At 39.0% G+C, this 15,633-nt stretch overlaps 1 protein-coding gene across 2 annotated transcripts in view; it reads right to left on the bottom strand.

Annotated features, from left to right (window-relative positions):
- The window catches only part of cita (citron rho-interacting serine/threonine kinase a), a 225,379-nt gene that overhangs the window by 83,003 nt on the left and 126,743 nt on the right, over positions 1–15,633 (bottom strand). For both annotated transcript variants that reach the window (XM_072247918.1, XM_072247919.1), the window contains exons 15-21: positions 14,471–14,524; positions 13,298–13,351; positions 9,602–9,742; positions 6,672–6,797; positions 5,022–5,117; positions 4,524–4,640; positions 3,907–4,016 (exon numbers count right to left, since the gene is read on the bottom strand). In XM_072247918.1, the coding sequence (XP_072104019.1) occupies positions 3,907–4,016; positions 4,524–4,640; positions 5,022–5,117; positions 6,672–6,797; positions 9,602–9,742; positions 13,298–13,351; positions 14,471–14,524 (698 nt within the window). The remainder of the gene's footprint in view (positions 1–3,906; positions 4,017–4,523; positions 4,641–5,021; positions 5,118–6,671; positions 6,798–9,601; positions 9,743–13,297; positions 13,352–14,470; positions 14,525–15,633) is intronic.

Here is a 15,633-nt window from a genome sequence, read left to right as displayed (position 1 = left end):
TCCACACCTCTTGCGAGTGGCTACAGTCCATCAGAGCTGTCAATGGGCTGAGAACAAGTCTACCCATTCCTCCTTCCCTTTCCCAACCTCACTGACTTAGACAAAGTGAGAAGTCTTGAAAAAACACAGCGTGTGATAACGTAGAGCATGCATGATCTCAGACACAGACCAATCTTTGTCGCCACTTAGGAGTGGTGAAGCTGTTGGGTTTCAGATCAATTCACCAAAGGAACAATAATCTGGCAGTATATAGTGCGATCGTTTGTGATCAAAACACCACAAGGTGAAATCAGGCAGAACAGGTGTGCGCTAGTGGGCCTTCAAAGTCCACAAAAGGTAAAGAAAGAAACAGAGTGGCCTGATCCTTTTGATGAGGACCACTTACCTGAGATGGAAGCACCAGTTCAAGAGTCTCTATCCACTCCAACACTTCCAGGAAACTATACTAGATATAGTCGGTTATCTGTCTCACCACAGAGATATACTTCATAGCTTAATAGCTGAGGGCAAGTGAGTAAAGAGGCAGAATAATCCTCTCATTTTGCTGGAGTATTCAGGTAGTATACTCTGACCTCCATTAGATTTAGTGTTTTTCTTTTAAGAGTTCTCATATTGAAAACATTTCACAGAATGAATCTGCTCTTAAAAATGGAATCATTGAAAAAAGGAGGGAAACAAAGAGAGAGATCTCATTCAAACAAAGAGAAAGACAGTTATTAATGTTGATAATTCCTTTTTTTATGTTTATACTGTATAAGAAGCATAGGTTACGTGCTCTGGGTAAAGCAAACTGAATCACTCAATTTCAGTGACTGTAACTTCAGTGCAGTTCCATGAGTGGTAAACAATGAGACTAGATGCCATGAAAAGATTTTAAGAAGAGATAAAGTCAGTGAAGAGGGAAGTATAAGGAAGTCATAGACTGACCATTGTACTGATGTCCATTGCAAATTCATTGACTTCCACAGCATCCCAGAATCATAATTTATTGCAAATATTTTTTACTTCTGTTGAAAACTCACTGATTTTAAATCATTGGTTTTAAATCTGTTTTCTCTACACTGTTGTTGCCTCAGCTGCTGAGTATTTGTTATTTTCTTTCTTAAATTTCTATTTTCATTACCCCTTCCTGTTAAATCCTCATTATCATCTTATCATGATGTAGACAATGATGTAAATTGTTGGAGTTGAAGCAAATTGTTCGTACCAAACAGCAAATATATCAGGTAAAACAAACTCTTTAGCAGAATAACCCAGTGTTCCACCTCGTTACAAGTCCAGAAAAGTTCATCTAATGCATGAATCTAACACTATTCTCATTTTCACTATTAGTCACATTAATTGTTGTTGTTGTCAGTCAATGCCTCATTCACTGTTTGAAAGCAACTAAATGTCAAATGTGTTTATTGCAATGTGGGATTCCAGTATTTTTTTTAAAAAAGTACTTTTTGCAATTTTGCCCTTTTTTAATTAGTTCTATTTCAGAGGTTAATTAAAGAATTCACCACATCATTATATGATTTACTGTGATTTCACCAGTTTCTTTAACAATCAAACACAATGAGTTTTGTTTTACCAGTACAGCTATGAGCATTTGTTACTTCCATTAGTTAAAACTGTGCCGAGAGGAACCCAAGCTCATTCCATGCAAGATTCTTACTAAAGTAAAGGTCATCACCTTTAATTAGTCTAGATTTGAATTCAGGTGGTTAAACACTAAAGGGTTCTAGTTCCTCTCACCTAACAAATATGCTTTTCTTCTTTCTTTATCTTCCTTTGACCCTTTGTTTACATCACTATAAAGCAGACAGTTGCAAGAAAAATGAGGTTGTGATAGTAGGCAAATTTAACTTCCCACATATTGACTGACTTCTATACTGTAAAAAGAATGGATGGAATAGTTTGTCAAATGCTTTCAGGAATGTTTCCTTAATCAATATGTAGAGGTCCCAATACTGGATCTCCTCTTATGAAACGAGAAAGGGCAGGTAATAGAAGTATGTGCAGGGAAACACTTTGGATCTAGTGATCATAATTCTGCTGAAGGATAGGAATGGTCCTCGGGTTGGACTAAGTTGGAAAAAAGTCAATTTTGAAGGTATCAGAAGGGATCTAGCAGGAGTAGTTTGGGATAGATTGTTTTCTGGCAAATGGATGCTTGGTAAGTGAGAGGCCTTCAAAAGAGCAATATTGAGACTACAGAGTTTGACAGTTCCTGTTAGCACAAAGGGCAAGGTTAAAAGGTTTAGGGAATCTTCGTTTTTGAGGGATATTGAGGCCACAGTTAAGAAGTAGATAGGCAGTTAGGATCAATTGAGGTATTAGAGTGCAAGAAATGGAAGAAACACTTAAGAGAGAAATCAGGAGGCCTAAAAGAGGACATGAAGTTACGCTGGCATACAAGGTGAAAAATAATCCCAAAACCTTTTATAAATCCATTGAATGCAAAAGACAAAATTAGTTTTCTTGAACATCAGTTTGATTATCTATGCATGGAGCTGATACAGATGGAGGAGCTCTTAAATTAATTTTTTGCATCTGAGTTTACTTGGGAGACACAGGGTCTATGGAACTGAGGCAAAAGAGTTTTGAAGTCAAGGACCATATCCAGGTTACAGAAGAGGAGGTGCTTGCTACCTTGAGATCAATTATGGTGAAAAAATCCCCAAACCTGATGAGGTGTTCCCTCAAACCTTGCGGGAAGCTAGTGCAGAAATTTCAGGCCGATACTTATGTCCTTAACCACAAGCGAGGTGCTGGAGGACTGAAGTATCGCTAATGTTATTCTTTTGTCCCAATACAGGCGGCCTGGGTTCAATTCCCACCACTACCTGCAAGGAGTTTGTACATTCTCTCTGTGACCAAGTTGGCTTCCTCCCAGAGTACAAAGACATACCAGTTGGTAAGTTAACTGTTTATTGTAAATTGTCTCATAATTATGCTAGGATTAAATCAGAGGATTGCTGGGCAGCTTGGCTCATAGGGCTGGAAGGGAGGGATATGATGGATGGATAGATAGATACATCCAAGACGATAATAGGTCATAAAGAGACCTTTGGAATATTGGCCTTCATAAGTTAGAGCACTGAGTACAGGAGTCGGGATGTTACGTTGAAGTTGTGCAAGACATTGAAAGGGCCAAATTTGTAGTATTATGTGCAGTTCTCATCACCTACCAACAGGAAAGATATCAATAAGCTTGAAAACCTGCAGAGAAAATTTATAAGGACATTGCTGGGTCTTGAGGACCTGAGTTGTACGGAAAGGTTGAATAGCTTAGGACTTTCTTTCCTGGAGCATAGGAGAATGAGGAGAGATCTTTTAGATAGTTATAAAGTTATGAGGGGTATAGATAGGGTAAATACATGCAGGTGTTTTCCCCTGAGGTTGCATGTGACTAGAACTAGAGATCCTAGGTTTAGGGAGAAAGGTGAAATATTTAAGGCAAACCTGAAGGGGAACTTCTTCAGTCAAAGAGTGGTGCAAGTGTGGAATAACTGCCAGTAGACATGATAGATGCAGATTCAATTGTATCATTTAGTTTGAATAGGTACATGGACGAGAGGGGATGGATGGTTATGGTCCAGTGTGGGTAGATGGGTCTAGGCAGGAAAACAGGCTGCTGCATTCAAAATGGGCTGAGGGGCCTACTTCTGTGCTGTGCTGCTCTGTGACCCTATAAATCTATTTCATCTTATGCTTATTCCCCAACTTTCCTGGTAGGTTTAACCATATATATGGATTTCACGTTACCCTGTGTATGGTGTTAGAAGACAGTATTTATAAAGGACAATGTGTCAGGAAGTTAGATAAACAAAGTGCTTGCCAATTGCCAATCCAATCATCTCTATATTGTTGTATTTACTGGATAGATTTTGTCACAATACTACAAAGTCCAACACTCACATGCTTCTCTGAGTAAAGATGCTGCTGTTTGCTGCAAGTTTGTTTGCTTCAGAGAGCTCTGCTACCCTCTGTTCCAGAGACTTAATTTGGGAATCCATGGCGTTTATTGTCTGTAATATAATGTTCACCACATGAGATTAAAATACAGTTGAAATAATCAAAACACCAGGGATCAGGCAAAAACTCAATGAGCAAAGTGTAGCTTATCATTGGAGTTGCAGACTTCTGATGTAAACTTTACACCAAAACAAATTCTTCATAAAATATAGGTCACCACTCCCCCATGTTAGGCTGGGGGTGAGTGTTGTACTCCTAGAAAACAGCCTGTTTTCCATAATGTAAAGTGCATCTTGCATCAATAAATGCAAGTTTTTAAAAAACTGTATTTACTTTTCTCCCCCCACATAAATTATGTGAAAGCAAGTTTTATTCCATCTTTCAAATATTAGGTAGTGCTTGTGAATTCTCTAAAGGTGATTTTCCATAACCAAAATGGCCATAATGCACGGGTTGTCTGTAAAACTAATTTTCACACTAAATTCATGATCACTATTTTCAATCAGAGCTAGGTGTTTCACTCCTCTTGTGCCCTACATAAAAGTTAATTTATCACATACCGCTTTCTGATCATCAATCAATTTGCACTTTTTACGCAAATCTTCCTCATGCCTAAGACGACAATCTTCTAATGATTCCTTGGTTGCAATGCCCATCTTCACTTGTGCTTCCATAACCTGAGAAAGAATGGGTCAAATATGAATAGAAGGGCAGGTTGTTTTCTGAAAACAATACTGTTCAGGAGTTGGGGAGAAAAGTTTACATATTGTCTACTATTCAACAAATTCCTTTGCCCATCACTTTCATTGCACCCACTTAAACTATTTAAGCACATTAGTAGCAGTTTCACTTCATGCACTTGCTTATTGTGTGAATGCCAGGGAAAGATGTTAAAAATAATTAGGAGAAATTATAGAACAATTACTGCTCATGCACAACATTGTTCTAACCAGGTCTGATGATTACTTCTGCCTAATTCCTGTAAAAGAGAATAGTTCATTACAATTTACAGCTATGGCAAGAAAATCAAATGTTCTTATTTTGTTTTTGACTTTTACCTTCATTTTATCTTCGTAGAGTTGCTCTTTCTGTCTAAGGTTGGTTTCCATGCGTTGTGCTGTTGCTTGGGCTTCACACCAATTCTCCTCCAATTCCTGGATGAGGAAAGAAAGTAGAATAATGTAAATACATAATAAATAGGCATTTGTACACTTTTTCATAAGATCCCATCTATTGTCAGGTAACATTTCAGAATGTTTATGGAACTGAGATCAGCTATTACCATCACTACTGCCATTGGACATGAGGTACAGGGTCCTTAGGTACCACACCACCAAAATCAGGAACAGTAATTACCCTACAAACATTAGGCTCCTGAAATTAGCGTGAATAACATTAATCACCATTACTCTAAACCGATTCTACGATCTAACGACTCACTTTCAAAGACAATTTACAGCTCATATTCTCAGCATCAAAATTTTTTGTTTGCAGTTTGTCTTCTTTTGAGTATTGGTTGTTTGTCAGTCTTTGTCTGTTGTAGGTAACATATATGTACTGTGATTATAAATTTACTTTGAACTTTATTACCCATTTCTCTGTGCTAACAAGCATCAGCCATCACACCTTACACAGAAGAAATCCCTTTTGTATTCTGCATATAGCATCAGAACTAACCAGTGAGAACTTTAATCTCCTCATATAAAATGTTCTCAAAATCTTCATGCAGAACAGTTTCAGGTTGCCATCTTCGGTGTGACCAGCTTTATCCACTAGATTTTTTTTACATATTGCATGGTGGTCACTTGCCATTTTTGCCTCACATATTCTTCTTAATGCCTCTTCACTTAGGAACGTGTCTCATATTTACAGTTCCACTTAACACCATTAGGCAGAATATGCCTCAAATTAACTCTAGGAACCTAAATGCCCAAGTAATTGAGAATGTTAATTACAAACAAGAGAAAATCTGCGGATGCTGGAAATCCAAGTAACACACACACAAAGTACTGCAAGAACTCACAGGCCAGGCTGCAACAATGGAAAAAGAGTACAGTCGATGTTTCGAGTCGAGACCCAGGACGGGTCTCCTGCTGAAGGGTCTCGGCCCAAAACGTTGACTGTACTCTTTTCCATAGAAGCTGCCTGGTCTGCTGCGTTCCCCCAGCATTTTTAGAACATTAATTATCTTATTTATAACAAAACATCCTTACTTTATCTTCTAAACTTACTTCTGCTAATTTTAGATGGATTATGTTTTCACAATACAAAAAATAAGAAATCAAACACTTTGCACTAGGCACATATCCACTTCAGCATTAAGCAGCACCCCCAATCTTATGCAGCATTGCATGAACCACCAATGATGAAATCTGAACTCAATTCAATCTCTTGCTCTCATATTTTCACTCATCCTCAACAACATATCTTCTGCCAGTGTACAACCCCTGCACCCCTGCAGTATTACTACTGTGGGAATAGGATTGAATCGTGATCAGACCACTGTCCTATGTCTTGACAGTGATCAGTTAAACATCTAAGGGACACTTCTGAACAGGTGAGGAAGAGATCAAGTCAGAGTTCTCTGAAAATTTAATGTGACTGAAGGTAGAAGGAATAATTTCAACAACCCCTCTTTCCTCTTTACTTATATCAGTTACTCTTCCCCTGTTCTTCTGATTCTAATAATATAAACTAATTACACATACCAGGATTTTCTGAGCCATCTGTTGTATCTGCTGAGATTTTGTCTGCAAATCTTCCTTCAGTTTGTTTTCTCTGCGCTCCACCATCTCAAGTCGTTTCACTTGGTTCTCCAGAGATTTACGGCGTTCCTTCAATTATCAACACACCAGAAATTTCTATTGACTCTACAGCAATGTTATAAGGAATATTAGCACACTAGTGCATTACATACTGAGATAAGTGGCCGCTTGCCAAACTTTTTAACCCAAATTAAAACTGTTTTAAATGCATATAATTGATGACAACAATAACATTGAAATTTTGAAGTGTTATTAATATCTCTAAACCATTAAGGAAGTGTCCACACATCACACCATATGTAGGGTGGTTTGATTATATTTGTATGGCTTAACAAATCCTCTACGATTAAATACATTATAGCTGCTGTCATTTTGTAACAAAGTCTTCTCATATCTGTGTTTCCAAAGAACACTAAACTCTGTACAGTAAAATTATAATGGAGTGTATTACTTTTAATACTGAGATGCTTAATCAGTTGATTTTCCTTTCAGGGCAACAGCTGAATAGAAGACTGAGAGAAAAATAGCATTTACATGGCACTTATCAAAATCTCACAATTTAACAAAGTACTTCTGAAATTTAGACATTTTGTAACAAGTTCTACTCTATCAGAAACACCCAACATGTATTCTTCACCTGTTTAGAGTTTTTGGGGTGGGGGTGAGGTAGGGTGTGGCGTCAGGGAGGTAGGGAGTGTTAGGCCGGCAATTTCAGAGCATGAGCCCAAAAAATGGAATAAATGAGAGGATGCACAAGGGAACAGTCTTGGAGATGGAGAACAGCATCGAAACTGAATTGGTGATGTATTGCTTGATCATTTATGACATTGGTTTGAGCTTTTTCTCTGCCATGGCAAAAACCTGTTTGCTGAGATTCAATAAGCAGTTGTAAGAATTGTGAAATAATGCAGGAGATAACACCTTCAAGGCCTTTTGAAAGAAAAGGAGGAGTAGAGAAGGGAAGAAGTTTGCAAAGGCAGAGGTGTTAATCGATAAGGGGTGGGAAGGGTTTTAATGGTGCATCTGAGGTATGGAACAACTTATACAAATGTTGCATTGCGTTTGTGGAAACGAGTGCTATAATGGAGCTCAGAATGAGACAGCAAATGAGGGTTGCAGACATTTTTAATGGTGTACAAACATTAGCTAAAGAATAACTCTTGAAATCATGCAAGATTCACCACTTCCACAGTTATCTGTTCCTGATCTACATACATTTTGGACTAACCAAACAGTAACAATATTGTGGAGGAGAAACCCCTGAATTGTATATGGGACAGCATTTAGGACCCATACATTCGGGTCTTACAGCATAGAAATGGGTCTTTCCATCTATCATGTCCATGCTAACTATTTTGTCCATCTAATCATTTTGACCTGCACGAAGTCCACATCCTTCTATGTTTGAGTATGTGTTCCTTTCTAAATGACTCTTCATCAAAGTGATAGTATCTGATTCTACCACCTTCTCTAGCAATGAGATCCACTGGGTAAAAGTAACTTAAGAGGGCTTAGGAGGGAAGATGGCGCCTAACGGCCACTCCTTTGCTTGCATCTTTGGAAACAGCTCTATTTCAATTTTTAATATCTTTTTTTTTCCCTTTCAGGGTTGTTTTGAAGACCCTGACCTGGAGTTACACGCAGGCTTTGATTCTCTGCGGGAATGGGACCCGTCTCAGGGTTCCACAATTGGCCGTTATTCGACATGCCAAGGGTTTGGCCTGAGAGTCTCGATCGTGTTCTGAAGCCTAAGATCTCGGGGCTCTGGAGACAGGTGGATCGAGGGTTGATGTCATGGCAGAAGACTTGTGTGTCATCGGGGAGGCTGGAAAATCTTTCACTGTGGGCCCGAGGACCCGAGGTCTTTGCGATCTTCAGACACAGAGCTCGAAAAAGGCGACCAAACAGACCTTTAACATCGTAAACCAGCAGGTTGTTGTTGTGTCTCCCACTCGCTATGAAAATGGGGGACACCTCCCTCTCCCTTGCCAGGGAAAGAGAAAACCTTTGATTTGTCAAATGCATAGCCTTTGGGGTAACTTTGGTCTGTGTATTTGCTATTGCTTAGCACACGCTTGGGCTCGGTAATGGTACTGATGCACTTTTTTTTTGTTGGTGGGGGGAGGAGGGATTGTTGCTCGCTGCCACTTACATGCGGGGAGGGAGCTGGGGGGTACTTTGGGGTCCTCACGTATAACTGTCATTCATTCTTTGGAGCACTTCTCTGTTTTTGTGGATGTTTGCAAAGAAAAAGCATTTCAGGATGAATATTGTATACATTTCTCTGACATTGAATTTGACCTTTGAACCTTTCTCTCTCCTAAAGTCTTTGCCCTTTTATTTTTGATACGCTATCCACAGGATAAAGATTCCGACCACCGACCCTATCCATGCCTCTTATGATATTATATACCTCCATAAGGTCACCCCTCAATCTCCAAACTCCTCCCATAGCAAAGTCCTCCAGTCAAGGTAAAGTTCTGAGGAATCTTCTCTGCACTCTCTCCAATACAACCACATTCTTTCTATAGTATGTCAAACTACAACTGCCCACAATAGTCCAATGGTGCTCTTTAAGCACTGTTTTGTTGTTGCAATGTAACTTTTACACTCTATGCTCTGATCTCAAGGAGCAAGCATGCCACGTTCCATATGCCTTCACCATCCTACCTACTGGATGCTACTTTCAGAGAGTTATGGACAATCCCCCAAGGTTGTTCTGTTCATCAACATGCTCTGGTGAACTACTATTTACTGCATTCGTCCCTGAGGAACCAATTGAGCAGCAGACCATTTATAGAGCCGGTATTATGTTCTGAGAAAGAAATAATGGAAATGGCTAATCATGTTCAGAAACTGAATTTCCATCATACCTCTGATTCCACCAGTTTCTTCCTGAAGCTTTCACTGGAGTTTTCGCGGCCCTGTAACTTCTCAAGATCTCGCTCTGCGCGTTCTTTAGCTTGCCGTACATTCTGCAAGAGGTCTGTGGCTTCAGAACTGGCTTTCACTGCCTGTAACAACCATTGAAAAATATAACCCAACTGCAAGCCAATTAAGAATTATTTTTCAGTCTTTAAACTGGACCATTTCCTGGGATTTACTGGGGGAAAAAAAAGCTCTGGGGCTTGGTTACTGGAATTTGTCATAAATGAAACTTTATGGGAATTTCAAACTGCTTATTTAAACATTCTGGTTTGAATATGGTGTTTCTGACATGTACATAAAAAGACTTTCTCCACTTTTTACAGAATTAAATTCCCAGATTTGATTGACCACCTCCAATGAAGTGGTGGCACATAATTAATAACTCAGTCTACAAGCATAAGTTTTGGTTTGCACATCCTTTAACTCTCCATTTCTCTCCCACTCTGATGCTTCACTTCTTACACTGTTCCAAAAGACGCCAACGTAAGTTTGAGGGGAAAAAATGTCATCTTCTGATTTGGCCTGTCACAGGATCTCAGGGCCTAAGAGTGTCCAATAACCAAGCTCCATTCCACTTTCCGTTAGCAGTGACCAATTCTGATGAAAGGTTATCAATCCGTAATGCAAACTCAATGTTCATCTCTCCACAAACGCTGCCTGAACTTTTAGTTATTTCCAGCATCCTCTTTAATTTCACATTTCCAGCAACTCCAGGTTTCCACTGTACGTCTTATATTTAACTCTTTCTATTCTCAATTACTGAGAGGTGTGAATTATAAAGAGAGTTTGAGTAAGCTGGATCTCCAAAAATGAGTCTGAGGCATAACATTATCGAGGTTTATATAATTACGTGGGACAATGATCAGATAGATGGTCACAATCATTTCCCCAGTGTACGGGAGTCTAAAATTGGAGGGCATAGGTTTAAGATAAAAGGGGAAAGACTTAAAGGCAAGTTTTTTCCCTTCCACACAGAAGGTGATAAGCGTTTAGAATGATCTGCCAACAGGTAGAGACAGCTGCAATTATGAGAGATAGGAAAGGGTTGGAGATGTGGACCAAGCACAGACAAAGGGATTAGCTTACATAGACCTTCTTGGTCAGCATAACCAAGCAGGGCTGAAGGGCCTGTTTCTATGCTAAATAACTGTAGCGATCTACAACTTTTTGTATCAGCTCCAGGCAGATCAATTATAGCTGACAATACATCATCATCTTCTCTTATGCTGCATTAGCACCTATTATATTATTCAGTTTCTCTTGATTTACACCTGTCATTAACAGCACCTTAGTTCTCTCAGACTACTCCCCCGCTCTCCAATTTAAAGCATAATTGATTTCTAATTCCGATAAGTCATTGTTTAACTTATTTGTTAACTCTGCTTCTTTCTCTGCAGATATGACCTGACCAAATGACTGTTTCTAGCATTTTTTGTTTTTATTACTGATGGGACGGACCAAACCAAATCAATCAGAAATCTGGAAAAACTGTAAATAGGTCCAATCAACCAATGAGTATTTCAGCTAATAAAAACAAACAGATTCAAACATCAATTTTTTATGATCTTCAGATGATTCAAAGTACTTTATTGCCAAAATACAATGTTTTTGAATTGCAGTACTTTTATCATGCAGAAAGCTCATCAGATAATGTTTATATCGCTTCGGTAGCAATCCTCATTTAAGCAATTTGTGGAATTACATTTTCCAACAAGTCCAGAATGTAGAAAATAGGAAATCCCACGCAAGATCATTACATCAGTAAATGCAAACTCCTACAATGGCCCTTCAACCAAATGACCTCACCTTTGCTGAATAGAAAGCTATTTTCCAACTATACAATGATTCTTAATGAATTCAGTATTCTAATAGAAACATTATCATCTCATTTAATGGAAACACTCTTCATCTCATGTTCTCGATATTTATTTCTTATTTATTTAGTATTATTATTTTCTCTTTTGTATTTGCACAGTTAGATGTCTTTTGCACGTTGGTTGTCCATCTGTTCTGTTGGGTACAGTTTTTCATTAATTCTATTGTGTCTTGGATTTACTGTGTTTGCCCACAAAACAATTCTCAGGGTTGCATATGGTGACATGTATGTATTTTGATAATAAATTTACTTTGAACAATCAATTTCATCTGTTGATTATCCAAATGTTTCTATTAAATGTGTCTAAGTATGTCCCGTTTATTACTCTTATCCAACTGCTTCAATGCAATGGTAACAAGTTTAACAATATCATAAACAAAATGCTCATGGTTCCTTGGAGACACAAGAGACAGCAGATGCTATCACATGGAGCAACAAAAAACACTAGAGTAACTCAGCAGGTCAGGAGGCATCTGTGGACACAGAGACATCGGTGAGATTTTGGGTTAAGGCCTTGTGTGGATGAGGGGAGATGAACAGTAGATAGAAGGGAGAGGTGAGGCAGGAGCTGGCAGATGAGGAGCAGGGTAATGGGCAGATGGAGTCAGCTGGGAGAGGGGTAAAATTGGGAGGCAGCAGCTACTGGTTGGAGAGGTGGGGCAGGTGGATTGGAGGGTAGTGGTAGAGCAAGAGGCTAGAAGGTGATAAATGGGGACTAAAGGGGCTACAGTCAAGTAAGGAAGATGAAAAGTAGAGTTAGAAAGGGGAGAGATGATGGGCAGGTAGAACCAGTAAGAGGAGGTGTTAAAGGACCTGGTAAGCAGATGGAACCAGATGGGGGAAGGCATTGTACCTGGGTGATGGGGGTCTAGGCAAAAGAAGGGGTGAGAGAACCTGGGTGAATTAGGGGAAAAGAACACAGGGAATATAGTTTACTTGAATAAGAAAATTCTACATTGAAACTACAGGGTTGTAGATTACCCAGGCACAATACAAAGTGGTGTTCTTTTAAGTTTGTCTTTGGTCTCACTCTGACAGTAGCACTGGCCTCTGCCATAAAAATGAGGCCAAATGAAACTAGAAGAGCAACACTTTGGATTATGCCTGGGTGGTCTACAACCCCATAGAATGAATGCTGAATTTTCCAATTTTAGATAATGTGCTCTCAAGTTCTTTCCTACTTTTTATTCATCCTGGTTCTCTCACACCCGTTTTTCCTCAATCCGCCTCATCAGATCCCCATCACCCAGGTTAATTTTCTTCCCCCATCTGGTTACATCTGCTTCTCACCCACACCTTTAAGCTCCTGAGTCACCTACACCATCCCCCTATTAGCTCCACTGCCTCTCATCCCGTTCCGATATGGTTCTACTTACTACCTTCATTATTTATCAAGGTATATGTAACCATCTCCGCTTATCACTTTCTAGCCTCTGCATTTACCTCCACCCCTTCCCCCACCTGACTACATCAATCCTCCTTTTTATTCCCTCTTCCTTCATGTTTTGACTAGCACTCACCAGCTGCTGTTTCCCAGCTCTACCACTCCCTCACATGGCTCCTCCATCTGCCCATCAACCCCCTCCTCACATGTTACCAACTATCACCTGCCAGGCCCTGCCTGACCCCTTCAATAGGTTCCATTCCAAAGAATGTCTCAGAGAGTGAAAATATCGATTTTCACCCATTCCAAGAACTTTAGCAACTAAATCAACTTCATTCCCCTCGCCCAGAAATTTCTAACATTCGACGGCATAATACTTACTTTAGCAAGCTTTTCCTGCAATTCCTGGATTTTCTTCTGTTGCTCTGTGTTCATCTGAAACACACATATCAGTTCATGAATCTAACAGGCTAACGTGCTGAATACATTAGTAAAAAGTATAGAATACCAGAAAGGTTTATTTCAACATCTCAAAGCTCAACTTTCACATATGGTCCATTAGCCAAGAACTACTCTGAAGCACCATAGCTGAAGGACTAATCTTAAGGGCTGTCGCCACCAAAATAAGCTTGTAGCATCTGAACCAAGATGAGGGATAAACATATTCAATATAATGCTCATCAGTCTACCTGTTGTAGATGCACCTATCCACAACAATATTTTTAGATCTCACCACTGCACAACAACTTAAAATAAAGAAAGCACAGAGAACATAGACCAGTTCAGCACAAAAGTCAGGAGTGGAGGAATACTCTCCACTTGCCCTGATGAATGCAGCTCTAAAAGCATTCAAAAACTGAACTAGTATACCATATTCCACCAAAAACATTCATGCCATCCAACACTGCTGCAGCATATCACAATCCAAGGCATCATCGCCTGCTCTTGTCAAACCTCTACTACTCAGGAGGACTGAGTAGTAAGCATAAGTCAATACACTTAACAGATTCCCCTCTAGGCCCATATCAGCTCATTTAGAAATCTTTCAACATTCATTCATGACTGCTGGGTCAAAATTGTGTCACTTGCAAATCATTAGCATTGCAAAGCAACTTCTACTATACACAAGATTGTAATTCAGTACTCCTTTCCTGACACTGAATAAGGAATGGGGAAATAGATTGGGATTCCCAGCCATGTTCACTTTCCATTAATAAATTTATATGAAATTCTCAGCAATATTCTATTGCATAATACAAATCAATGAGCAGAATGGTCTCCAATCTTTGGATTTCCTAAGGTAGATTTATTACTTTCACCTTTACCCTAGTTTGGTAACTTTTATATCTACCCATTACTTACTTCTCATTTATTTATATCTTTCTCCTTTCTGACTCAATCTTGCCAAATTTAGATCCAATAGCTTCTAAATAAATAATCTTTATAAGTGCAGAAATATTTAAAGAACTTTACAATTTAGTTCTGTTTATTCCAAACTGAATATTTAAATTACAATTCAATTTGAGAAGGAAAGTTAATAAAAGATTAAGAAACCTTTTCTAATTTGGCATATATCTCTCCAACCTCAGCTTTTCCTTGATCTCGAGCCTGTGAATAGAAGATCAGATCTGATGTCAGTAATTTTTATCACATCAAGGCTTGGCTCACTGAAGCTTACACAGAAGCACATTCTGCTATATCTTTTCTTAACATATGTGAAATCTAACCTAGAAATATTAATGATAGCAACTTTATTTCAGGAAATAAAGATTATGTGACCATTAAGCAAAAGGTTTAGAAAAAGTCAAAGGTAAGTAGCAAAAATTCAAAATAAAGTACAGCGCAAGACTGACATTCTTCAGTATCCTGAAGGATATACACTCATTGGCCACTTTATTAGGTACAGAAGTGGAACCCGGTGTAGCCTTCTGCTGCTGTATACCATCCACTTCAAGGTTCAATGTGTTGTGCGTTCAGTGACGTTTTTCTGCGACCACTGTTGTAATGTGTGGTTCTTTGAATTACCGCCACCGTCCTGTCAGCTTGAACCAGTCTAGCCATTATCCTCTGACCAATCTCATTAACAAGGCACTTTCACCCACAGAACTGCCACTTACAGGACTTCCTTTTCGTTTTATGCAGCAGTCCAATGTCCACTCTTTCACTCTATATATCTGGAAAAAAAGACCTTTTGGTACCCTCTTTTATAGTATAGGCTAGCTTACTTTCACGTTTCATCTTTTCTCTCCTGTATTCTTTTTTTTAGCTGCCTTTGCTTGGATTTTAAAAACTTTCCAATCCTCTAGCTTCTCACTAATTTTTGCTGTATTATGTGCTCTGTATTTTGCGTTTTTGTTGTCTTTGTTTTCCCTTGGCAGCCATGGTTGCATCATCCTCCCTTTAGAAAGCTTCTTCATCTCTGTGACTTCCAATTACTGAAAAATCTCCATCTATTGTTGCTCTACTGTTTGCTAATGTCCCCTCCCTAGTTACCTTCACTCAACTATAATACTGATATATACAACTTTAGCTTCTCCCTCTCCAACTGCAGGGAAAATGCTATAATTTTATGATCAATGCTTTCTAAAGATTCCTTTGCTTCAAGCTCCCTATTCAAATCAGGTTCATTACACAACACCCAATTGAGAACTGCCTTTTTCTTCCTGGGCTCAACCACACACTGCTTTAAAAAACCACCTTGTAGGCACTCTACAAAA

This window comes from Mobula birostris, chromosome 31 (assembly GCF_030028105.1).
Source record: "Mobula birostris isolate sMobBir1 chromosome 31, sMobBir1.hap1, whole genome shotgun sequence".
In the NCBI taxonomy this organism is placed as follows: domain Eukaryota; kingdom Metazoa; phylum Chordata; class Chondrichthyes; order Myliobatiformes; family Myliobatidae; genus Mobula; species Mobula birostris.
Note: the sequence above shows the minus strand (reverse complement) of the source record. Positions and strands in the feature narration are given on the sequence as shown.